The following is a 26,129-nucleotide window of genomic DNA, read 5'->3' as shown; positions in this document are numbered from 1 at the left end:
AGAAGTTGTCTGCTTTAGGAAATTGAATGTTAAATTTGCTTCATTTGAGCGGCATTACTTGAGGAAATTTAATTTGATGTAAAAATTCAATTGTATTTGAATTTTTAAAATTTTGATACAGTAAAATCTCAAATTTTTATGGTAATGGTCTAAATGACAGAATTTTGGCAAAATTGACTACTAAGTTTGGCCCTGTGGCCATTTCTCCATAACTGTTTGGATAATTGGATGCTGTGATGCCTGTTGTAAAAGAACCGGGATTAAAGACTTGGGTATTTGTGTGTGTGTGTGTGTGTGTGTGTGTGTGTGTGTGTGTGTGTGTGTGTGTGTGTGTGTGTGTGTGTGTGTGTGTGTGTGTAGAAGAGGGTAGTATTAGTAGTAAAAAGATTAATGACTATGTTGTGATTCTGTATAGTTCTATAGCCTTCTTTATACTGTTCAGCTTCTCTTGTGATAGTTAAAAAACAAGGTTATACAGAGAAACTCATTTTATATTTAACATCTGAATCCTAACTTGTAACCTGAAAGAGGGCAAAATGTCATTCACTTCTTTGTCATGTGCTCTGTATCACTAGCTTCCGGTTAGTCTTTTTAGAGTGGTTTAAACATGGCATAGAATCATACAAACAGTATTTGATTTATTTCCTCTTTTACATCTTAACTTGGAGTTTCATAGAAACATTAAAATTTTAATCAAGGAAATCAAGTTGCTACCAGTTAAGAAGTAATATTAAATAGCGGGAAAGGGAATTGCATTCATTTCTTAGTACAACACTTCAGATAATGCTGATTTCCTGACTGGAAGCTAGGCTGGCCCATGACTAATTTTTTAGCTAGATCAGACCATCTCTTTTCCCTCCTCATGGTCAGAGTCACTTATTCCAGAGTCCATATTTGAGGGCAATAAGATTTTCTTGCCAGAAATAATTAAAAATGTACAGTATTAGAGTAGAATGTAAAGCTGAATGTCCTAGTTGAAGTTAAGGAAATGTCTTCAGTCTGAAGTGTTTGCAAATAGTTATTGTTGTTTTTATTCAAAACATGTATATTTACTCTGCTTTTAAAGGAGCGTGGCTGCTACTGTGACTCTTGAATGTAGTACCCTCCCCATCCCCTGAATAAAGAATAGGGCAGGGGTAGGTTGAAGATTTCTTTGGTGGGGAAGAGAAAGGAAAATGTTATATAGTACAGGTGGGCTGTAACACTGGAAAGTTCTCTTGTTCCTTTCTTCTCTCAACATACAACTAAATATAGATTTATCTTTGCAGGAAGCAAATTTTGAATAATGAGCATCAAGGAACCTGTAAATACAGAACACCTCAGGAATTTTTGTTGCAAATGTGGTATTATTGTACTTTAGAAGGGAAAATGTGGTTGGGTTAATGTTCTTGTAATGATGTTAACCAGGAAAAGGCTTATCTTTGGACTTCTTAAAATTAGCTCTTCTGAGATCCAGAAATTTGTAGATAACAGCTTTAATGACTCTTGCAGCTCCTCCTAATTGTTTGAAACTAATAGCGTTAGAAATTGTATTCATGTGATAACTGAGTGCCATGACTAGAAATCCTTTCTTGATATATCTTTTCTTTCCCCCCAGATTAGATTGGTTGCAATTCTCTCTCCTTAGACCTCCTAGGAGATGGGAATTTTCCTGCCAATCTTTTTCCCCGCCCCCATCCATACACATCAAACAAAAAGTAATAATTTTAGATCTGTACACATTCTTTAGCCCCAGGGAGCCATTATGTTGTACATTAACTATAATTCATGTTTAAAAAAATCCATGTTCAGCTGTATCTGATCTTTACGAGCTCCAATTTCATTTTTCTTTAACTATGGTTGATTGCTGATAGGTTACAGAATACAAAAAAATTATAGAATACAGACCATCCAGTTATACAGAATAAAAGCCACTTTTTTGTCTTTTCAGAATGGTAGTTAGCTGGCCATGGAAGAGCATTTATTCTCAGTGTTAGTTACAGGTCATTCCTATTACTCGGTACAGTCCTTTGGTTCTTTCGCTGTAATAGTCATCTACTCCTCAAGACTTAAATATCCCTTCTGTGAAGCTTTCTCTATGCTTTGAGGTAGTTTTCCTTGTCCTCTGTCTATACTGTCACTATAGTTTCTTCATATACATACTTATTCTAAGATACTAAAGTAGGCATGTTATAAATAATCACATTTGAGTTGAGCAGATAAGGGTTGAATGCTATTAATAAATAGGCATGCATTGGCATTTTGACCTTTGGGCTTAAATATGAGTAGGTTGGGTTCGGAGGAGAGAACTACTTAAATATAGCAAAGAGTTAAGTAAAATTTTAATAAGGCATTTTAAGATCTAGTTTGATTAAATTTGATAATGCTTCCTTCAAAAGTGCCAGGCACCTTGTTGAAGGATGTTGGGTTGTTTTTAATAACAGTGAGTTTTGTTTTGTTTTTCATCATTTACCTATAGCATGCATCTGCAAATGTTTGCTGTTTGTGCAGATACAATTTAATCTTGGTGGTTTGATTTCAGGTAATAATTTACTTTCTGTAATCAACGTTTCAGACCATCTCAATGACACTCTAAACAATTAAAGGAAAATATGAGTGTTTTGTCTGGGTTTCTTAGAACTGTGTTATTTCAACCCTACCTCCAGCCCAGCAATAGTCAGTCTAGGTTTCTTAGCTTTAAAGTGAAAAGCTCAGCTTTAAACTTTCCTCTGCAAAATTTAGTATTTAAAAATAATTCTTTTTTTTTCTTCTTTGCAGAAATGGAATCTGTTTGGAATTTGCAGAAGCAAGGTAAGAATGGTTAGGTTACCTGAAATGTTAGTACTAATCACTAGTTACAATACATTATTTTTGGGTGGGAATAATATGAATAGTGGCCCACCAAATAACTAGACTTTGTATTTTAAAGTTGTTTAATAATAACTACAACCAAAGGATAATAGCTGCCATACCAGGACTGCTAAAGACAGGGTAATACTGTAAGTGAAAAGAATGTATGTGAGTGTAGTTTTTACCTGCTGTGTAAAGAATGTGAATATTTTTCCTCCCTGAATATAAAGATAAGAAGACCAAAAATATTTTTTAATCTAGAAAACCAACATAAATGTTTCCACTTACGGTCAATCTTTATCTGTGTTGGAGTTCTCAAAAAACTGAAATTGGTTGTCCTAATTACTGAGTGCCTTCTGTCCAAATATAATAAAATATATTTGCTGTGGGATACCTGAAATAGAAGTGAGTTTTAGTTTAGAGAGTTAGTCACTGAAACTGATAGGTTAATATTGATAGGTTTTGGCTTTCAGAGCTCTGTAACTAAATTGGATCCCACTTTCCATATACTTTGCTGGGTAAAATAAGTGAATTGCAGACAGATGTGAAAGTCCTAGATTTTCAGAACTTGAGAGACATGAGAAATTCGATTTTCTTATTACAAATTAGAAAACTGAGGCACAGAGAGGTTACTATGTAAGCTATGTAAACTAGAGTGTAAACTAAAGTGTCCAGACTACAAAGTAAGTTTCCCTGATTTTCCAACATTGCTCTTTCTTATTCTTAGTCCAGATATTTTTTGTCTAACACAGCTGTGGCCTGAAAATAACTAACAAGTTCTTATTTTGTGTTGCTCTCTGTGTGCCTTTTTATTTAAACACGTAGTCTATAAAATATACTCTGCAAAAGTAAACCTACCTGTTTTTCGCTTTAAAATGGTTATTAACTATTAAGAATGAATATTATCTTCATAGCAAGTTGCTAGTGGATGTCCCTTGGAGTTCTAGAAAGGATATTGTTTCTGGACAAAATTAGATTGATTCTTAGCCTGAGGTGAGCTTGAGTTTTTTGATACTGTTTTCAGGCCTTTATACTTTTCTGTTAGATAGCAAGTTTTATTGGTTTCCTATTTTTTTACTAAAGCATGTGTATGATTAAAAGTTCTTAGGATAGATAGATGTGGTATGCAATGCAATCTTTGCTCTCCAGAAGAGGGGGGCATACAGACAAATAATGGAAATTTAAAATAACGCTGGAATGTTTGGCCAAACACATTCTGACTGTTTTATACTCGAGCCCAGGATATCCACAGGTTTTTGCTGTTGCTGAGAATAAAGTCTGGAGGTACTGTGGGAAATTAGAAGGAAGAAATAAGTCATAATTAAAACTGAAGTGATAGTTCTGCCAGACTTGTTAACCTGAAGTTTTTGGTGTTAGGTGTTAACTTGAACAGTTCTTTACTAGATAATCCTCACTGCTTAAAATAAATTTTGACTTCATTTTGCCAGGAACAAAAGAAAATAAATCTGAGTTTTTATTTAAAGTATTGGATTATTGACGACTTAAATTTTGTCTGCTTTTTTCAAATGTGCTGCTTTTATAGTCAGTAGAAGCACATTGTCCTGGTTAACTGAACTCAACCCTCTAATATATGGTCTTCCTCACTGGCAAGAGGACCTTGTTCCTGGGAATCCATTGAAATGGGTTGAGGAAAAGTGGGTCACGTGTATGTTAATACAAAGAGGAAATGGTCTTTAAATTGTGTTTTCATAAAAGAGGGCAGTTTACATGATGGTTATTGGGATTTATTTTTTGAACATGGGAATTTCAGACTTTGTTTTTATTTATGTGTTTATGTTTTAACCTTCCCTCCAGATCCCAAAAGGATAATCACTTACAATGAAGCCATGGATAGTCCAGATCAATGAAGGACCAGACTGCCTATTTGTAACCTTTCTGCAGCATTAGAGCCACCGTTCATGGGGGACACAAGGCTTTTATGCTCCTAGATCTTCAACGCAGCAGAGGAACCATAAGTAGAATCACAGGATAATATATACAAATATATATATATATACATTATATATATATAGTTATTTAAAAAAAGGCAACTGAAAGTAATTAGACTTCTTAAGGAAACAAATTTATTTCAAGAGACTACACATGGTTATTTAATCTCCGGTACTGAATAGTTTTGTTTTGTTTTGTTTTTAGTTTTTGTTTTTAAGTGTGAATGCAAGTGATTAATGAATATGGACTTATTAACAAGCGTGGTTCTAAAGTTCCTGCTGTCATCACCTTGGGCAACAAATGACCCACTGGAAAGGCAAATCCACTTTAAAAGATCTCTGTATCTTGTTCTGTGACTAAAGTGATACACTAATCACGGGGAACCCAGAATGATTCAACATTTTCCCCCACTCCTCCCTTGATCTTTTGGTTATACTTTGAACCCTGCGAGAATGCTGGATAAAATGCCTTGAAGTTTGCAGGGGTCTTTTTTTTTTTTTTTTTTTTAGTGAATATGATTTGCATGTCTTGCCAGGAATAAGCAGCCTCTGTGGGGTGTTGGGAAATATTTTCTTTGTTTTCTTTTATTTTTTGTGGGGTGGGGGGATAGGGGAGGGCATTGAAGTTCTACAGTTCTGAAGTAGTTGGTGGTACATAGTTTCACTTGGCTTTGGTTACCTATTGGACTTTAATAAGTAAAAACTTTATGAGTGTCATTTAAACAAAAGTTACAGAACAAACAATTGGCTTTAGATATTTAATCTGGAAAAATCCTCCTGTGCCCATGTTCTAACGTAACTGTGTAAGTGGGAGCAAAAATGTATTCTGCTTTTCAACTGTAGGTGCTCCAGACTTGCTCTCTGTCACTAACACTAAATGTGCTATTTTTCTTGTTTTTCATCAAACATCTGAAGAGAAACTTCTGTACCTTTCTGTAAATTCTTTTTAATTTCTCAGAAATCTAAAAGGGGAAGAAAAAAGTCCATGAAAACTAAAACTTCATGTTTTTAGCCAGTGAGGAGGTAATAAACCCTGCCTATAGAAGGTGTGTTTTCATGCAAACTATACTTCTGAGCTTATTAGCTTCTAATTATATCTTAATAAATATATTTTATTACTAGAGCAAATGGGTTTTTTTTAAGGAAAATAATGTGAAATTCTGGAAATTTTCTTTTGGGCAGAGAAGAGCATCAGCCCTGTCTTATCACATTACCATCCTGTTGCACTGCAGCTTGTATATAGCATGCTAAAATAAATTTTTTTGTGTGTGCAGAAACTAAGGGTCCAATATAAGGTTGGGTGATGTCAGTGGCATAAAAACAAGTTCTCTGGCCTGACATAGCATCGCGTCTCACACACACACAAACACAGAAATTAGTATATCCATGTATGTCAAATACAGGTTAAAATAGCAGGGTATTTATACAGAGAGATGTAGTCTTCTAATAAAAGTAGACTGGATCCCCAGGGTTATTTGGGGAGGAAGTAGCTACTTTTTGCTCAGCCCTTTTGCTTAAGAAATGTCCAGTTTTGAGCGACTGTAGTATGGATGAGTTTTCATGTTTTGTTTGATTATTTGAGGCTTTTAACAAGTAGTTTGTGAAAGAAGCTGTTGGACTCAGCATAGAGTAGAGAAAATATCTTTATAGTCTGGATTTCTGCCCTGCTTAGATTTTAAAAGTATAAGCATGGATTGCCAATTCCACTTGATGTAAACAAAACTTTTATACATAATATATATATATATAAGATAACTTATTGTATCAGTCCAGGTTCAGAAACTTGTGGTAGGCCAGTTCCAGATAGTTTCATTTCACCTGTAAACTGTATCACTTTTACGGATATTGTAATTTTCAAATGTATAATATGTTTACAGATGTGCCCTGCATTTAGTCTGCCTTGTTCTATTTTGATTTTTGTTGAGTCTCCTGCCTGCTTGCCAAAAGCTAGGATGCTTCAGGCCCATGTACAATTGAAAGCAGAGGCATCCTTGAGCTTTAAAGCATTGAACAAACTGGAAAATGCATCATACCACATAACTGAAGTGAAAGAAGTCTGTGTTTTGTGTTTTTTTTTTTTTTTTTTTAATAAAAATTTTCAAAAGGTTAAAAAAAAAAGATACAAGGTTGATTAAAGAAAAAAAAAAAAGGCTCCAGTTTGTTTTACAGGTTTTAAAGTTCTGCTGTGTGTTCAATTGCCTTGTGTAACCACTTGTCGCCTTAGGGCCAGATTCTCTCCCTCTCTTCTCGTCCTCATTCCCCGCCGCCCCCCACCCCTTTTTTTAAAACATCCATTTTGCTTGCCTGGTATTTGAAAGCTCTTCTGTCTCACAACTCACAAGAAACTTTCTGGGTTTGTGGTATACAGAGGTTGAACGAATATATATTTTGAAAGGAATTAGAAAAACAGCCCTCATCTGAATTTTTAATTTAGAAGCAATGTTTATCTTCAAAATATCTTTGACAAGCTGTTGTTGCTTTCCTACTTCCCTTCCGTATCCCTCAGGCCTCTCTGTTTAGAGAAGCCAAAAAGAGAATGTCTCCCTTGTCTGTTTGTCCAAAGGTTTTTGAGTCTCCCTTCTAAATGAAACAACGCAACATTTCACTTTGATTTCCCCCACTGAAATTTCCTTCACTATATGGTTAGAGGTATAGAGTTAGGGATGTCTCTTTACCTTCTGGAACCCTAGTGCCCCATCATATTAACTGTCAGTATTTTGGGGGCATTGGGTTAATGGACTTACTTGCCTAGGTACAAGCAGGACTTTGGGATATATCTCCTTTGTGCTGTTTGGTAACACTTAACTCTACTTGTCGCAATCTTTCTTCTTAGGTCCTCACACAATTCCTTACAGAGCACTTATTAAAAAAAAAATCTTAAAGAGTTGATCTGTTTCCTGATTATTTTATGTAAGCTTCTAAACTTCAGCTGTGATTAATTTAGCACATTTAAATAACGTTGATGTGTTATTGTTCGGTATAAAGAATTTTTCTTCAACTCAGAGTATTAGTACTGTAGCATAAACCAAATACAGTCTAGAGGGGATTTTTAACATCCCTCCATTATAAAGACTGAAAAGGTGTGTGTCTGTGTGTTTGTTGAGTGCTTGTGTGTGTGTGAGAGAAGGAAATATTAAAAATTAGTAAGTGAATGTGTGTAAGACATTATATTAGTATTCAGAGAATGAACTTGTATTTATTTTGTGCCATTTGTTTTCATTACACAGAATAAAGTCAGGTGGTTTTAATCCTTAAAAGGGTAGTATTTGAAAAATGGCACTAAGAATGAAATCATGACCTATTTTTTTAATAGCTATGAAGATACTAATTATGGGTGAAGATTTCTTTTTAAATCTGCCTTGATTGTAGGTGTCTGCGTCACATACCACTCTCGTAGATGTCTTGAATAATTCCCCTTCCCCTCAAAAGACAGGGTGTATTTATCTTTCTCTTCGTTCACCCCACTTTAATGAACTGAAGTTAATTCCATAGCCTTTACTCTGACTTTAGTAATGAGCTTTCACATACAGTGTATTTACAGCATCTATAGTTAGCACTTCCTCCTCTACTTTCTAGGAGGGGATAGACAATAACTAGGAATTTGTTAATGCCAGTTTGTTTTTTCTTGAAATAAATGGCTGGAGAGTTTTAGAATTTTGCTGTTTTCCTTAATCATCTGCTTTCCTAATCACAGAATCTTGGCAAAAACTTTATAAAGGAAAAAAAAGTGCTGCATTGTTTTTTCAAATAACAGTTTCTAGGGGAAATACAGCAAACCTCAATTATGAGTGTTGTCCACAAGACAAAATGTGTTTCTTCAACAAAACATTACATAGCAGCAGTAGTTTCGTGCTTGGTTGTTAGGCTTGTTGCTAACCCAACTGAAGGCATCTAATGGTTTATTTTATGCTGTAAACTTTTTAAAATACAAAAAAGCCATTTAGTGTGAAATTTGTGATGTACCAAATGGCCACAGTCAAGGAAATTGGGAAGAGAACATTGTTTGATTTTAAACTCCTCTAAGGAGGAAGTCATCGTTTCAAGACTTTCTTCCTCAAGTTCTAGAAATAGATTAAAAGTCCACAGTTTCCAAGGATTATGAGTATAGTTCTATCGCTGGGCCATATTCTCAAATAACACATGATCCCTCTTGTGTACCTGTGCTAACTGTGTACAACAGACTACAGTGGAACAAATACATGTTATGATCAGGTTCGTTAATGCTGCAGCAGTTGTAGATTCTGATCACGCAGTGTCTTTCAGTAGTCCTACCCATAATTTTACTGTTGAATTTTTAAAAGGGTAGAATTTGCTCATCTTCCCCCCCACCCAAAGTGTTAACTTGTTTAAGGGGAGGGGCCAGAGGATAAGACTAGGAGAAAAGCTGCTTTATGTTTGCAGAGACGCATTAGGTTATTAGTTCTTAATAAAGATGTTACTTTCATTAACTAATTGACAGAGCACCAGGATTCTTTTATAGTGAGAAAGTTGGGCTTCTGCTTCTAATTATCTTAAAATGTTTTTTTAAAATATATACATCAATCTGTTCAGATGTGTGAGAACAAGGACCACCATGGGTTGGTTTAAAGAAGGATGAGTCAGTCATTGGCTTCATTCAAAAGCAAAATTCACATCACTCAAGTTAACTGGGTTTTAATTAAATTCCACACCATTCTGCTACTCAAGAAGGAGCTTACAAATAGAAGTTTTAAATTGTCTGCACAACAAAAACACCCAGTGAAGTATGAATGGTATGTTGCTTTTGCATTACTGGGAGAGTCAAATAGCAATTCCGGGCTAGAAATGTATGAAACAGCCGTCCCTCACAAATGGGATTGCTGATTCGTACTTCCCTATCAAGTTTTATGTCCAGAGTTCTAAAGCCATTTTATAATACCGCAGTATCCCTTTTCTACAGCCTTATTAAAATAGCTGCAAACATTTATTTTCCAATCCAGTTTCACTTTGATTGCACATTGAAATTTTATTCTAAAGACCAACAAACCAACTTGAGGTAAATTATAGCTTTCCATATGTCCTCTCCTCAGGTGCTAAACTAGGCTCCAAAAATGGATTCTGCTTTAGTAATGTCTGCTTTATCCTTAAATATTACTTTTGCTAGGTGTAAAGATTTGGTGTTAACAAAAGTGGTTTTAATATGTAAATATGAATGAATGCCTTTAGTTTGCCCCTGTTTGTCTTATTAATCTGTTTCATTTATCCTCCATGGAGGAAAATCCTTTCATGATACTGAATACATTTCATTAGGTATTGTTGCATTTTAGGATGAAAATACAACTATTTTCTGTCTTGGAATAATCCTGCTGCTGCTATGAGAAACTGAAAAATCAAGAATGTGATGCACTTTTTACGTGACTATATACCATACCTTTATAGGTTGCTTTGATTACCTTTCCTGTAGCACAGCCACTAGCAAAAGTGATTGGATTTTAAAATTCCCTTTGGGAGATCCGTACAAAAAGTTTTTTATGGTATTGCCCTGTGAAGGATATTAACTTAGGAAAATACAAATTCTGTTAGTATTACACATTTTGGCCTTAAAATGTCTTCTACTACTGAAAATCTTTTAATTTTGCTTCTATTATTCCCTCTGCCTCAAAAAGAGAAGTTGGGAAGAATGGCTTAAAGGAAATAGTAGTACTGGTTTGTTGCTGATATTTTAGAAAGAAATCAATTGTCTACTATATATACTGGGGAGTTTGTTTGTATACAAAGGAGAAGTAACATTGCCCCAAGCCAATCTGATTTAGTTTAGTCAAATCAAAACCAACTATTCTGCTTCTCTAGGTATTTTTACTTAGCGAAGATAAACTTACGCTACTTGACATGAGGAAAAGTCATTTCTCAAGCACATACTTGAAGGAGATTGAACCCAATTATGATGGAAGAAAAACACCAAATGGGGTGGAGGAATATGAGAAAGATACGTGGTCCAAAGCTATCTGATTATATTTTGATGTTGCCAATATTGCAAAGCCAAAATTTTAATTTGCTTATTTAATATATTTGTTGGCCAGAGATCTATTTTTATATCAATGTGCCTTGCATGTATATTTTAAAAAAACAATAAAATTGGAAAGGCCATGTTACAATGCCTGAGATAGTTGATGGTTCTTAACCACCTCACTAATTTTTATGCAGTATGAGATGTTCATTCTATTGCCCAACTGGTGCTCTCTGTTTCAAGTTATAGATCTTGTCACAAACTGGAACTGTTTTATAAACTGGTGATTTAAGTTACTGTTTTGGTTGTTCCTTTTTCTTTTTTCGTTTTGTTCTTAGTCTGTTAGTGGCTGTTCTGTAGTGGGAAATAGTAAAAAGATTCTTCCCTTCCCTCCCCGCTCAGCACCTTCTTCAAGTAATGTGATGACACCACTTGTGTGCTTTGAAAAAAGTTTCAGCTTGCTGTTTCCTTTAGTGTTATAAAGTGTTATAAAAAGCATTGTTTGCAAAATCTAGGGAGATGAGTCCACTTTAATTTGGAATTCTTTGTGAGCTATGATCCAAGTTATTGGCTCTTCCCAACTTAAAAATTTTTTATTGTTAAAGCACCTTGCTTAGAAAATTTTAAATATTTATGTCTGCAACAATTGTCTCAAAATAATGAACTGTGCAATTCTTGTCATTAAAAAAAAGAAAAGATCTGAACTCTCCCTACTGTGGCTTGTTAGTTTCTCTGTATTTTCTGCCAGTGTAAATGTGAAAAGCTTTGCTTGCATTACGTTTTAGAAATGCATTTTGCACACTCGAATTTTGCTGAAGCTCCATGAAAAGGTTAGATCTAAGTAGATGAATAAAGCTATGCACATGTTTTGAAAGTTTAATTTGTGTGTCATTACCAAAAGTGACCTATCCTTATTATTTTGCTGCTCTTAGCTTTACCATCTGTAGAAACATGGCTCAAAGTTAGAGTTCTGGGCTAGTTCATCATTGGAACTAGAAGAGAAAAATTGGCACCTATTTTAATAACATAGTTTTAAAATGAGAGCTTGACTCGTGTCTGCTAAAGGGCTTTTTTTTTTTTTTTTTTTTAAACAGGGCAGTTTTATCAGCTTTACAAACTGTTGAATACTCCAATGAAATTTTGGTTTATTTGATCAAATAGAAATGAAAAGTGGTTGAAACTGAAATGAAGGAAGGACCTTTACCACATGGAGTTTTGTGACAATTTTATGTGTTAAACCTGGTTTAAAGGTAGGATGAGCTTTTTACCTTTGCTTTAGCATAAATTTTGGTTTACTGAATGATTGACTTGAGATTTAGAATCATTCAGTTGTTTAAAGATCAAAGCACAAGTTAAAGATAATGTGTATCTCTTTAAAACTGCCCAAGCTGATTAGAACAAGTTTAGAAATTGAGCTGATCTGATTTCATTGCTGCAGTCTGCATGTACTAAATAGCTTTACTTCACATGTTGTGTACTTAAAGGATTGTGTAGATGTACTGGCCAGGTTTTGTCAAATCATCTTTTAAAAGATTGTTTTGTATTTTCTTCCGGACCTTCGTAGAAGAGGCTAATATGTTTAAGTAGAGATAATACTAATGATATTTTCCCCTTGCTCCTAGATATAAAAGAAATATTTCCGTTTTATGTTTTTCCTATGTATAGAAGAGGATTACCTTCTCTATCATCAAATGTGCTCTTAATGTATGTTGTTGACTGAAAACACAGCAAGCCCGCCCTTCTGTGTCTTCCCTGGAAGTGACAGTTAAAAATGAAGTCTACTAGTCAGAATGCAAAAGGTGGCCCTTAATGCATGGCCTTAAAAGGCATGAATGCAGGAGTATAGCATCATCTTTGATGGTTATGGCTACTCCTCAGCATCTGTCAGGAGTTCACATGTTCAGTCTTGGAATGTATTGGAGGAGCGAAGTAATTTCTGTGTCTTGTGTGCGTTAGCACTTAGGAGCTGTTACCTCTTAATCTGGGGGAAGGGACAATTAGTGGGCTATAATTATGTGAGAGGATTTTTCCCTTCTGTCTCCCAATTTAAAAAATGTCCTTTCAGTGTTTGTTTTGCCCAGTCAAAAAGATAGGCCTTTTCTAGATATAAGAGCAGTGGCCAGAGATTTCCTCTTTTGCTAAATGCTTAGGTATTTGCCATAGCTGTTTTTGATGTCATGGATTCTGAGGAAGTGTCAGTTACGTGATGATCTTCCTTTATTGATGTCTTACTTCATGTTCAGTGTTTCAAAAATATAAATTACAAGCACTCTACATCCATACCCAGATTGACTTATTTTATCAGAAAAAAAAAAAAACTTGAGAAATTTGTAGATCAAATTAAGAGACAATAAGTGTACATTGTTGAATAAAAAATTTTAAAGTTTCCAAGGTGTTTGTGTTATCATCTTTTGTGTGCTTTAATTCAAAAAAATGTACTGAGCACTAAGGTAAGATTGTGACATTGGTAATATTTTTTAAATGGGTCAAATGTACAAATAATTTAAGGCTTAAATATAGCATAGTCATAAGTTCCTAATCAGGTTATTAAGGTGCTTAGAATTTGCATATGTATGGAAAAATCACCTCTGTGAGAACAGCTATGCTGTGTTTTGTCATGACACTGAGCCTTATGTTCTTACAGTTGAAATAAGCCTAAATTGAGCTAAACAGTGTGACAATTTGAGAAGCTTCCTAAGTTTGTTTAGCAGTGATCTGTCACAGGTGAAAAAATAGCAGTGCTAACATCAGTGTTAGAATGGGAGTAAGGAGAAAAAGAGAAAAGATGCAAAAACAATTACCAAAAGTGTGTCTGTCACTGTATAGACTGATAGATGTGGGTTATATGCTGTAATGTTTTTTGAAATAGAGGATCATCGTCCTTGGTGTGGTAATGACTTACTTGCAAGGACACCAAAGGGAACTTTGGGTTTTATGGAAGCTTGTCTTTAAAGATTCTTAGCCATGTAAATGTGATTTCTATAAAGCATTCAGTCTACAAAGTTGTTGGGGTTTTTTTTTTAATGACATTTATTGTGGATTTCAGCAGCTAACATTTGGAAGCAATATCAGCAGAACATATATTTTATTCTAGATTGTTTAGGAAGGTCTCATGCTTGAGGAATTCTTACTTGGAGCTTTTAATCCACTACTGTTGGATACGGCGAATGGATTGAATCTGGGAAGTCTGGGCATGAGAACCCCACTCTCTCCAGTGTTTGTAGTCTCCTCCATGATGGTCACATTCCAAGATATACTGATAGCCACGGTACCCAGGATACTGGTAGCAAACCCAGCTGGAAAACCCAGAGGATATCAAGTTATTAAAACTAGTTAGAGACCTGGTAAACATCCCCCAAACCTGAGCCTCTGGTTTCCCTAACACAATAGTATGGAATGCTTTTAGGCTTAAAAATTAATAGCAATCCTAAATATTATCAGGCAGCATGTATGAACAGGTGCCTACAACCAGCTGGAAGTTGTGGAAAAGGGGTATGAGAGTAGTCAACGTAAGTCCTTCGGTAGTGAAATGTTTGGGGGAGAAAAAACTGAGGTTAATGATAGTGGTACCAAAAACTTGAGATTCAGAGTTCTAATAGCTAGAATGTGACGGTCATACCAATGGGACATCAATGTGTGAATTCAGGTAATACACGACCATTGATACATTAATATTCATAAGGTTTACAACTGCAAGAGTTTGAAATGTGCTCCAACCCTGTTTTTTGCACTTACGCTCCACATTGTATCTTCATGGAGCCAACTTCGTTGTTGGGCCAACCCATGGCTTGCAAGGAGGGGTAGTCATCACAGATTTCCCATTGGCGTCCAATGAAATTTTCTTTCTCAAAAATTGTAATCTTAGACTCCTTATGATTCTGTAATACAGAAGTTTTTTTTCAGTTTAGCACCAGTGTTGAGGCTTGTCATAATTCTTTACCACATTTGTCAAACTCAAAATGCCCCTGGTTTACAGAAGAAAGTGCATGTAAAAATACTTCATGCAATACAGAGATTTTAAAAACTACCTGTAATCCTGTATAATCCAGTTTAATACTATGACATTAAAAATGTACAAAAAAAAAAAAGTACAAATAACTGGTATCGTTTGGAACCACAAGAGACCAGTGAAAGAGAATATGACAGCAGGAAAAAAATAGTTGAGACAGCCGACCAAGGATTAATACTAATGTGGAAAAGGTTCTACAAGTTGAGAGGAAAAGTAAGTCTGTGTGTGTGTTGGGGGTGGGGTGGGTACACGCACACAGCATTGGAAAAAATGTGTCTGGTAGGGGACATGAGGACTACACACAGCATTGAAAAGGCAGAGACTGACCTTTATGAAGTTCAGAAACAGGCAAAATTAGCCCTAGTGATAGTGGAAAGGAGCAGTTGGAGAGGGACACCAGGTAATTTTATGAGGCAATGGAATTGTATATCTGATCAGGGTATTAGGTGGGTATGGATATTTTTCAAAACTCATATAAGAATATACAGTTAGAATTTGTGTATTTTACTATGTGTAAAGTATACATTTGAGGGGGGCAGAAATCGGGAGTTAAAATGAAAACACGTCCAGATAGGGAAATACTTTTTAGTTCTAGAGCTGTTTAGCATCTCCACTGCTTGGATTTTGGTAGGACTTTAAGATGAGATCGTTAACTAAAATCATGAGAAAAATCACATGATACAGATGAGTATTTGAAAAGGTTTCAGCCCAGCCTTATTCCCAATATAGGGATCATTTTTCAGCACACCCCTGAAGATCACCCTGCTTGTGCTTGAGTTCTCCACAGAGGAGAAGCGTCCCATTCTGATGCATAATTGAGTAATGCTTAGTGTATGACTTCCCTGGTGGCTCAGACCGTAAAGCGTCTGCCTACAATGCGGGAGACCCGGGTTCAATCCCTGGGTTGGGAACATCTGGAGAAAGAAATGGCAACCCACTCCAGTATTCTTGCCTGGAAAATCCCATGGATGGAGCAGCCTGGTAGACTACAGTCCATGCGGTCGCAAAGAGTCGGACACGACTGAGCGACTTCACTTTAGTGTTAGAAACAAAGTTACGAATCAAAGATAAGAGGTACTGGAAGTCTTGCCTATTTCTTCAGTCATCCCACATACTAAAGGGTTACTTCACCTTTTCCCTGTTTCTAGGTAAAGTAGTATATAGATTGAAATTTAACTGTTCAAGGATTTACTACATGCCAAGTGCTCTAATTATCCTACTGCACTTTTGAAGATCTGAAATCTGCTTCCTGCCACCTCTAAGAAGGCCCTTGGTTGTTTAGTCGCTAAGTTGTATCCAGCTCTTTGTGACTCCATGGACTGTAGCCCACCAGGCTCCTCTGTCCATGGGATTTTCCCAGGCAGGAACCCTGGAATGGGCTGCCATTTCCTTCTCCAGAGGATCTTCCCAACACAGGGCCTGCGTTGACAGGCGAATTCTTTACTGACTGAGCCCCCAGGAAGGCCCACACTTTTGGCTTAATGAAAATATCTAGGAGAGAAAAAAATAAAATGGCAGACTTGTGTTTTTCTCTTTATACTTTTATCTTCTTCCTACCACATTTCAGCATGACCAACTGATGGGAAATAAGTCAGTCCATATGCACCCTCTCTTATCCATCCCCCACACGCACAGAAATGAAAATCTCAAGGACTCACAGCTGAACAGATGGGGCGGAAGGACATGAGGCGCTCAATGTGATAGGCATTACTCCCGCTCCAGGCATCCCAGCGAGGGTACTCTCCTCTCTCCAGGACAAACTGTTGCCCACAGAAGCTGGTATGCTCATAACCAACCCAGCTGCCAAAGACAAGTAATGGTGTTTGTTCATGGTGTCCAGAGCTTACATGGCCGCAGGGAGAAAGCATCTTTGTTTTAGATGGTAACAGTGGGTGAAATAGCCAGTTCCGACAGAGCCATACAAAGTCATACATTTATCACAAGAGGTGGGGAATGAGCTGGCAGCTGCACTGTGTGGGTTTGTAAATATATTTGTTTTGGGATTGTCTACTGAAGAGGTCTACTTCACTGGCTTGAGTAATGAGTACTGGCAATGTCATTCTGAAATTATATTTCCTTTCTCCTCAAGGTGCTATATTCTCTACTTAGAGCTCCAGGTTCAAGATCTAGTGACTAGGGCATTCAGTTCAGTTCAGTCACTCGGTCGTGTCCATCTCTTTGTGACCCCAGACTATGGCATTGGCTCCAGCCAAACCTATTGGCTTCTTTCTAAGGAAGCAAAGAGATGAATAAGCAGCATATGGATGACTTAAATCTCTTGTTTCCTTATCACTTCATGGGTTCTTTCTCCTGCAGACCTCTATATGCCTGATTTATTTATTTTGCCTTATTTATTAAAACAGCTCAAATTGACCTTTTTCAACTAGGTCTTAGTTACTGATGACACCTTAAAGTATTTCACTTTGAGGGTTGAAGAGCTCTAAGTTGGGGGTGAGCAACTTGTAGAAGCCTATCTACATACACAGCCAGTTCTGCCTAGACCTAGCCTTTGTGTTTTCAGGCGCAGTGAAATGTTTTCAGATGATCAAGGACTCAACTAACCTGCCAAGAGCAGGAAAACAAAGCAAGAGAGGGTCTTCCTTGCCAAGGAAACTAATCACCACCAAGAAACTCCTGAAAGACTAGCTAGAAACTAATATGACTCTCTGGAGTTGAGTTCCTTTGTATATAGAGAAATTAGCTCACAGTGTCTGCTCTGGGACATGTAGAAAGGGAGTTAGCTGTGAAGAGGCTGTAGCTTGATAGTTTCGTCTCTATTTTATGTAGGCAAGAAAAACTCAAGGGGCCTGTGGCTTGTTTTGAGAGAACCCCAGGCAGAAGCCTATGGGCTCCAGAAGCACAGAACTGGTAATGTTCACTCCCTCACTCCATGATGTGTATTTCTTTAATCTCCCCCAGATCCAATTCCAAGCCATGAAGAATCTCATGTTCCTTCTAGCTTTGAGTTACTGAATTGCACATGTAAAATTTTTTTTGAGATTACTTAGGTATGGATGCTTCTCTCCCAGAAATGATTAGAGTCTGGGGGAAGATCTTTCTTCTCTGATCTCCCATCTTTATGGTTCCATGTATGAAGGGATCAGAAATAGGAGGCCTGAGATTCTGCTGAGGTTGATACTCACGCGCCACATTCCACCTTGAGAGACCGGACGTTGTCAAAACTGCGCTCAGAGACATTTGGGCAGGAGCTGGTGAATTCCATTCTCTTGCCCTGGAAGTTCTCCTGGTCATAGATGGTAATCTGAAATGGGATTAAATGGGAGAATAGAGCTAGAATGTGGTCCATCAGGAAGAACAGAGGCCCAGGCCAACATCTTAACCCATGTCTGACCCAGTGTTTTTCATCACTAGCTGTAGCCCAGGAGGCCTGATGAGGTCTCTTCCAGTGTAGACAGGGTAAGAAGGGGTTTGAAGTAATATCACTGGTTGGAATTGTTCACAGGCCCATAGGGATGAGGTGTGGGGCCAGGTTTCTGATAGTAATCGTCTGCTGGGCATGATAGCTGGCCCTGTGGACATAACCAAGGATTTGTGGACTCATTCCAACATGCTTTCTGCATAAGTGTGGCCCAAAAGCCAGGATTCTGGAAGCTCCAAGGGCTCCCTCTGAATTAACTTTTAGCTTATTCAGCCATACCTGCTATAGAAACCTAATGTGTAAAGCGAGAGTTGTGATAAACCCCTATCATACCCTGAACTAGAAATTGACTCTTGAACCTGGCTAGAGGACAGCTCCCAAAACTGTGAACCAGACTTAGAGTTGATCCACTGAGGAGGTTAAGGGTGCTGAGGGAAACAGTGGCTGAGGATCAGCCACTTCAAGCAGTGGTTACAGTCAGCCTCAAGTTGGGGTCAGAAGGAGACCATGATCCAATCATTGATTTGGGATCCGATGGCAAGTCTCTCCTCATTTCTGGGCCCTCAGTTTCTCCACATCATAATCCACTTGGGCTGCTCTATTTTAAGATAACTTTAGCAGGAGGAGAGTTGACCTAGAAAACTAGATAACATCTCCCACCCAACAAGGGTTTCCAGGATCATCCTTCTGTCCAAATGGGAGCATCCTGAGAGAGCCTTCCTGAGACAGCATCTAGACTTTGGCTGGACCCTTCCTTTACAAACTGATGTTTTACTGGCTGGTCACTGTCCCATGGAAAAGCATAGCTCTGGGTCCTACTCTGAGGTTGTATCACACCCCCTGCCCTGATGGATTCCTCAATTTTTCCACGTGATGGAGACGGGCTTACCTTCCATGGCCCCACAGACCCCGGCATGGGGTTAGTTTGAGCCATCTTGGTGGTTGGAAGGGATTCTGGAAGACAGAACACACACCAGTGTCATGGCCTCTGGGGTGAGGGATGAGGGGCACGAGTGAAAGTAAAAGAGGCTTGAAGTCCAATAAACAGACTTTGGTGCAGACTCTGCCTCTCACTAGCTGAGCCTCAGTCGTTTTGCATCAGTAAAACTTCAATGTGCAGAGGTATTATAAGGATGAGAAGCAATGATGCAGATAAAGCACTGCACAGATACTAGGACCACTTAATAAACATGGCTCTCACTCACTTGCCTGCCTCCAGGCACCCGCTATAGCCTTGCCTCATTCTCACATACCCCAATATAAACCCTTTGGCAACCACCTGGTCCAGACCCCTCATATCACCAAGGCGTGGTCTCACTCTTATCTGGCTCTGCCTAGCCCTCATACTGACCAGCTGTCCACAGCCATGCTCCCATCCCCTCCCTGCCTCTCTGTCTTCTAGACCTACCCAGCCTCGATCTTGCTTCCCGAGACTTTGCTGCTTTCCCCAGCCTATGGCAACTTGCTTTCTTTCCTCCTTCCCAGCACTCATCACAGCACTGATCCGTGTTCCTATTGAATATGTCCTGGGTGAACATCTCAGGAGCAGGGACTGGGTCTCCAGAGTGATTGATGGAGGACCACACTGAACCCATGTTGGGATGGTGAGGGTTGGAGGAGTGGGACAGGTGGCACTGAAAGACTTATTGAAGGAAAGTGAGGAAGAAAAGAGGATGATAATAATAGCTAACACTTAACCATGGCTCAGGGTTTCCCTGGTGGCTCAGATGGTAAAGAATCCATGTGCCATGCAGGAGACTTGGGTTTGGTCTCTGGGTCGGGAAGATCCCCTGGAGAAGGGAATGGTTACCACTCCAGTATTCTTGCCTGGAAAATTCCATGGCCAGAGGAGCCCGGTGGGCTATAGTCCTTGGGGTCCCAAAGAGTTGGACACGACTGAGCAACTAACACACACACAACCATGGCTCACTCTGTGCCAGGTCTTATTCTTTATGTGTTACCTGCCTGAATACATTTAATCTTCACAATGAACCTATGAGTAAGCCCTGTCATTATCCCCATTTTACAGATGAGGATATTGAGGCTCATAGAGGCAAGGTAGACAGAAAAGATGATAGGAAGAGTAAAGGAAGGAAGGACAGTGAGGAGGGGACAAGGAGAGAGGGAAGAAAGGCAGACACATATGCATCAATTTTCTTAATTCAAAACAGCCATTCATGGCTTTTCCCTCTGACTGGTATTGGCCCAGAGACGAATGCATGTAAACTCTGTGATGTATCTTTCCATTCTGAACCTCTGAACAAGCATTTTCTACCTCTGCCCCCTCCCCAATTTCCCTCTGTGCCTTAGAAGCCTGTCATTTCTGGGGCTCCCAAGTCCCCTCCCAGCCATGGTGGCTAGGGCAGTGGTTATGGTCATGTAAGTGACTCCTTTGGGGTGGCAAGAGAAGTCTGCTTCCCCCCAGAGTTCCCCAATCTTCTCCAGCCATCCTGAGAGGCTCTGACCACAAGGCAGGAAGATGGGGCCCCAGTCCTGGGCAGGGGGAGGAAAGGAAAGGCCAGAGCACCCCTTGGGGCCTTACTCACCCAGCTCCTGCTGCACAGTCTGGGTCTCCATCTGGTGCCGCTTCCTCGGTGGCTCCTGCTTTTTATAGCCCTGCGGCCAGCGGCCTCTGGCCCTGTCAGCACTCTGCTTTCCCTTGGCTTTTGTTCCCCCTGATCCCGGAGCTTTGGTGGCTCAGCCTGCTGGGCGGGCATCCCCCAGGGCTTTGTTTAAACCTGGGATACAGAAATCCAGGGAGGCCCCGCTGCTATGGGCCAGGCTGTCAGTGCGGGCCCTGCTGCCGTGGACTTGCTCTCAGAGCAGATGGGATGTGAGGACAGGTCTGCATGAGTTCTTGTCCTCCGCTCTTCTCCAGGTTCCTCTCGCCACCCCAGGACCTTCCTAAGACCTCGTGTCATATCAACACATCAAAATGCACCTCCCTTCCCATACGGGGTATACATTTGTTGTCGATGTTTAAAAATTAAGGATTATGACGATTCTGAACTCTATTTTTTAACAAGTGGTTCACAAAAAAAAAAAAAAGAAAATAGCTCACTGTGTGCTCAGAAATCTTTATTATGTCATATTTATATGTATTGGGTTGAAAAAAATTTTTGAGTTTTTCCATAAGATGGTACAGAAAAACCCAGATGAAGCTTTTGCCCAACCCAATATAACTATGTAAGAGTTGAATTCAATTATGTAGTCACCTAGTAGACATGAAGTTCCCTATAGCTGTGCTATATTAATATTTATTCATTTTGATTTTGCAATTTTCTTTTTAAAATTTGGAGCCAAAAAGTATTTTTTTTTTTTGGTGTTTGTTTTAATATTGATATACTGGTTTCGGCCCTTAGCAGTCTCTCAAACCCAAGATACACTAACAGGTAAAATGATTGCTCCCTGGAAGTTCAGGGCTCCTGGTGAGAGTAGTGTGGGGTAATTGGAGGGCCTGCCCAGAAGGAGGGGAGGGTGTCTTGTTCAGGCCTCGTAGCTGCTGTGAGGAGCAGGAAGATGCCGTGGGTGAGGAGAGCTCTGAGCCTGGCGGATGTGAGTTCCAATCCTAAACCCCCTGGGTGGGTGACCAGGCAAGTCATTCAGCCTTCTTTCAACACCGCCCCCCTCCTTCCAAAAAAAGGAGACTATCTGCCTGACACATTGTACGCTTATTATTACGTATCACCCTACTCTCTTTCTGGTGATGGATACTATAAAAAATCTCAGCAGCTTGCAAAGAGGAAGGAACTCTTCCTAGTAAAGTTCTCTTAATCCCTCTGCGAATCTCTCCAACCTGTGACTTGGGTTTGTCTGACCCCTCTTTTCTCAGAACCAAAAATCCATTTGCAGATTTAACAGAACATTCCCAGTGGACAGGTCTGACACTAACACAATGTGCCACCCTAGGATGTTTCTGCCGCGTGACTAACTGGTGGCATCTGGATCAGTGGCTGGCAAAGGACAGAGTGGCCTTGAGTATCGTAGCAGGTACTGGCTGGCTGGTGGCTGTGCAAGGGCTCAAGGTACCAGCTGTTCATGGCTGGAGGTTCTTCCTCAACTTCCCTTTGCTTCCTCCTCAGAGTTGAGGATCTTAGGGAAACACTTACTTGTTCATTCATTCATTCATTCTTTTTTTCTTTCCTTAACCCCTGGACTGGCTTAGGTACCCCCATCAAGTGCTCTCATGGCACCCTGTACTTACTGATTATTGCATGGGTTTCAATAATCAATTATTCAAGAACTCAACAGGGGCTTGAATTGTGTGGGATTATTGCACGCTTGGAAACTGCTGTAGAAACCAGAAATACTGGGCTGCAAGGACAGAAACGAGACACAACTTGGGGCTTGGATATAGGATAAAACCTTTCATAGTATACTTTTCTGTATTTTTCAAGTTTTGAACAATGTGGACATATTTTCTATAGAAACAAGGCTATTTTTGAAAACAAAGAAACTGATTGCTTAATTATCTGCTTCTTCCTCTACACACCATCCTTTATGAGGGTAAGAGCTCTGTCTTGTTCACTGTTGCATCTTCAGCCTTGAACAAAAGTCTTGGCTCAATAAATATGTTCTGAATAAATGAATGAATGAATGACATCCAATGACAGGGTTATGTGACTCTGCAGGCAGAGATGAAACTGACATACAGTCCTTACCAGTTCTAGCCACAACTGACATGCTTGTGTTGTCCTTGTGCTTCATATACTCTCAGCATCTCCATTTGGGAGCTTTACACCCTATTGAAGTGTTAGAACCATAAAGAAAGACGATGCTGTGAAAGTGCTGCACTCAATATGCCAGCAAATTTGGAAAACTCAGCAGTGGCCACAGGACTGGAAAAGGTCAGTTTTCATTCCAATCCCAAAGAAAGGCAATGCCAAAGAATGCTCAAACTACTGCACAATTGCACTCATCTTACATGCTAGTAAAGTAATGCTTAAAATTCTCCAAGACAGGCTTCAGCAATACGTGAACCGTGAACTTCCAGATGTTCAAGCTGGTTTTAGAAAAGGCAGAGGAACCAGAGATCAAATTGCCAACATTCGCTGGATCATGGAAAAAGCAAGAGAGTTCCAGAAAAACATCTATTTCTGCTTTATTGACTATGCCAAAGCCTTTGAACTGTGTGGATCACAATAAACTGTGGAAAATTCTGAAAGAGATGGGAATACCAGACCACCTGACCTGCCTCTTGAGAAACCTATATGCAGGTCAGGAAGCAACAGTTAGAACTGGACATAGAACAATAGACTGGTTCCAAATAGGAAAAGGAGTACGTCAAGGCTGTATAGTGTCACCCTGCTTATTTAACTTATAAGCAGAGTACATCATGAGAAATGCAGGGCTGGAGGAAGCACAAGCTGGAATCAAGATTGCCAGGAAAAATATCAATAACCTCAGATATGCAGATGACACCACCCTTATGGCAGAAAGTGAAGAAGAGCCTCTTGATGAAAGTGAAAGAGGAGAGTGAAAAAGTTAGCTTAAAGTTCAACATTTCAGAAAACTAAGATCATGGCATCCAGTCCCATCACTTCATGGCAAATAGATGGGGAAACAGTGGAAACAGTATCAGACTTTATTTTTTTGGCTCCAAAATTACCGCAGATGGTGATTGCAGTCATGAAATTAAAAGACACTCCTTGGAAGGAAAGTTATGACCAACCTAGATAGCGTATTCAAAAGCAGAGACATTACTTTGCCAACAAAGGTCCGTCTAGTCAATGCTATGGTTTTTCCAGTGGTCATGTATGGATGTGAGAGTTAGACTATAAAGAAAGCTGAGTGCAGAAGAATTGATGCTTTTAAACTGTGGTGTTGGAGAAGATTCTTGAGAGTCCCTTAGACTGCAAGGAGATCCAACCAGTCCATCCTAAAGGAGATCAGTCCTTGGTGTTCATTGGAAGGACTGATGTTGAAGCTGAAACTCCAATACTTTGGCCACCTGATGCGAAGAGCTGACTCGTTTGAAAAGACCCTGATGCTGGGAAAGATTGAGGGCAGGAGGAGAAAGGGACGACAGAGGATGAGATGGCTGGATGGCATCACTGACTTGATGGACGTGGGTTTGGGTGGACTCCGGGAGTTGGTGATGGACAGGGAGGCCTGGCGTGCTGCAGTTCATGGGGTCTCAAAGAATCAGACACGACTGAGCAAATGAACTGAACTGAACACCCTATTGAAGTGTTAGAACCATGAAGACTGATGGAATCAATTTTTTTTAGCCAGTTTTTAATTTTTGAAGAAAAATGGAGCATTTACGTTTGATTGAAAAGTCCAAATACATGAACAAAAATATTGTGAGGGGGATGATGAGGGTCACTGTGCAAACAATTTACAAATATCCATCCAATTTTCCTAGAGTTATAAGTATCCCCAGCCTGTCCTCTATCCGTTTTCCTCAATTATCCTAAGTTCAAGGAAGCCAGAGAAGGATCACCCACCTCCAGGGCTACCACCATACTTTGCAAATAACATCTGAATATGGTTTTTAACCAAATTCTATAGGATACCCCCTCTGACATTGTCTGAAGCTGCTGCTTCCCTAGCCCTCTGATGGTTATGGCCTCCAAGCTCCAATTACCTCCGCCATCTCCTTCCAGGAAAGTCAGGGCAGAGCCACTCCAAGAGTGGGAATGAAGGGAGCAAACGAGCTTGTATCCCTTTCTCCTAAACTGAGCTTGGGTCTCTCCTCTTCATCTTTAATAACAATAACTACAACTTATGAAGCATTTACTGTGAACCAGACACTGCCTCCTTTATCCTCACGACAACCCCATGAAGTAGGTCATTATGATACCCATTTTACTGATGAGTTAATTGAGGTTCTGAGGATCCAAGTTCTGGGCCAGGGAACTCAACAGGGTCTTGAATGTATGTCTATCTGCTCCAAAAGCTGTAGTCTTTCCTCTGGGCAACCCTGCCTCTCTGACATTAAGTCAGATTATAATACCTACCTGACCCATTGCTGTCAGATGAAGGGAAACGAAGGCATTTAGGGCAGTGATGGGACCCAGTGCCATCAATAAATGGTAACTATATTATTGATTGTTCCAAATCAGATAGAATCTTGTGCCAGATACTCACAGAGATTAGTGGGAGCAAGCAGCAAAGATTTTAGAGATATTTATCAGGTAAAAAATATTTCCTTTGGGGAATTTCTGGACAGCCAGCAGGGCTGGTTGGGACTTTGTGATTTTACTGCCGTGGCCTGGGTCCCTGGTTGGGGAGCTAAGATCCTGCAAACTGCGAGGCATGGCCCAAAAACAAAATTTTTTTTCTTTGAATTTGGAAAAGACCACGTTTGTTCATTTTTTTCCCCAATATTTTTCTCTATTTCATCTTAACAGCACCTGGTGGCTCAGACAGTAAAGAATCTCCCTGTAATTAATGCTGGAGACCTGGGTTCGATCCCTGGGTTGGGAAGATCCCCTGGAGAAGGGAATGGCGATCCACTCCAGTATTCTTGCCTGAGAATTCCATGGACAAAGGAGCCTGTTGGACTACAGTCCATGAGGTCATAAAGAGATGGACACAAGTGAGCAACTAACATTTTCACTTTTCTGTCATATTTTCTGTACACTGTTGATCTATGGCGGACATGGATTGTGAAATCTGTTCTAAGTCCACACACTCATTGCATGAACAGGTGGGGTAACTGTCTGCCCAGTGGGATGGGCTTTAAGATTTGGAGGTGATAAAAGACATTAAGGGACTTCCCAGGTGGCACAGTGGTAAAGAGTCTGCCTGCCGACGTAGGAGACGCAAGAGATGTGGGTTCGATCCCTGGGTTGGGAAGATGCCCTGGAGGAGGAATTGGCAACCCTCTCCAGTATTCTTGCCCGGAGATCCCATGGACAGAAGAGCCTGGCGGGCTACAGTGCAAAGGGTCTCAAAGAGTCAGACACGACTTAGCGACTGAACACACATACACACCAGACATTAAGGAGAATGAGACCACTCCCAAATGTAATGTGGTTGATTTGAACCTTG

General features: G+C 39.4%; 2 protein-coding genes across 3 annotated transcripts in view; one reads left to right on the top strand and one right to left on the bottom strand.

Moving 5' to 3' along the window:
- NUFIP2 (nuclear FMR1 interacting protein 2) overlaps positions 1 to 13,130 on the top strand; it is a 28,088-nt gene extending 14,958 nt beyond the window's left edge. The window contains exons 3-5 of one of the 2 annotated variants that reach the window (XR_003030796.2): positions 2,758 to 2,790; positions 4,645 to 11,993; positions 12,366 to 13,130. Coding sequence is in view for 1 of the 2 variants with exons in the window: in XM_002695672.7 (XP_002695718.2) it covers positions 2,758 to 2,790; positions 4,645 to 4,697 (86 nt within the window). In the remaining variant the exon portion in view is untranslated. Of the gene's footprint in view, positions 1 to 2,757; positions 2,791 to 4,644 lie in introns of both variants that reach the window. The other variant, XM_002695672.7, reaches the window with a different exon arrangement.
- Positions 13,131 to 13,763: 633 nt separating this feature from the next.
- Positions 13,764 to 20,712, bottom strand: CRYBA1 (crystallin beta A1). The gene is given in 6 exon segments (NM_174523.3): positions 13,764 to 14,039; positions 14,479 to 14,621; positions 16,411 to 16,552; positions 17,896 to 18,014; positions 19,021 to 19,085; positions 20,678 to 20,712. Coding segments are annotated over 6 exon segments (648 nt in total). The 5' UTR covers positions 20,709 to 20,712; the 3' UTR covers positions 13,764 to 13,891.
- Positions 20,713 to 26,129: the final 5,417 nt, after the last annotated feature.

This window comes from Bos taurus, chromosome 19, assembly GCF_002263795.3.
Source record: "Bos taurus isolate L1 Dominette 01449 registration number 42190680 breed Hereford chromosome 19, ARS-UCD2.0, whole genome shotgun sequence".
NCBI classification, from domain to species: domain Eukaryota; kingdom Metazoa; phylum Chordata; class Mammalia; order Artiodactyla; family Bovidae; genus Bos; species Bos taurus.
The sequence above is the reverse complement of the archived record's forward strand: the minus strand, read 5'-3'. Positions and strand labels throughout refer to the sequence as shown.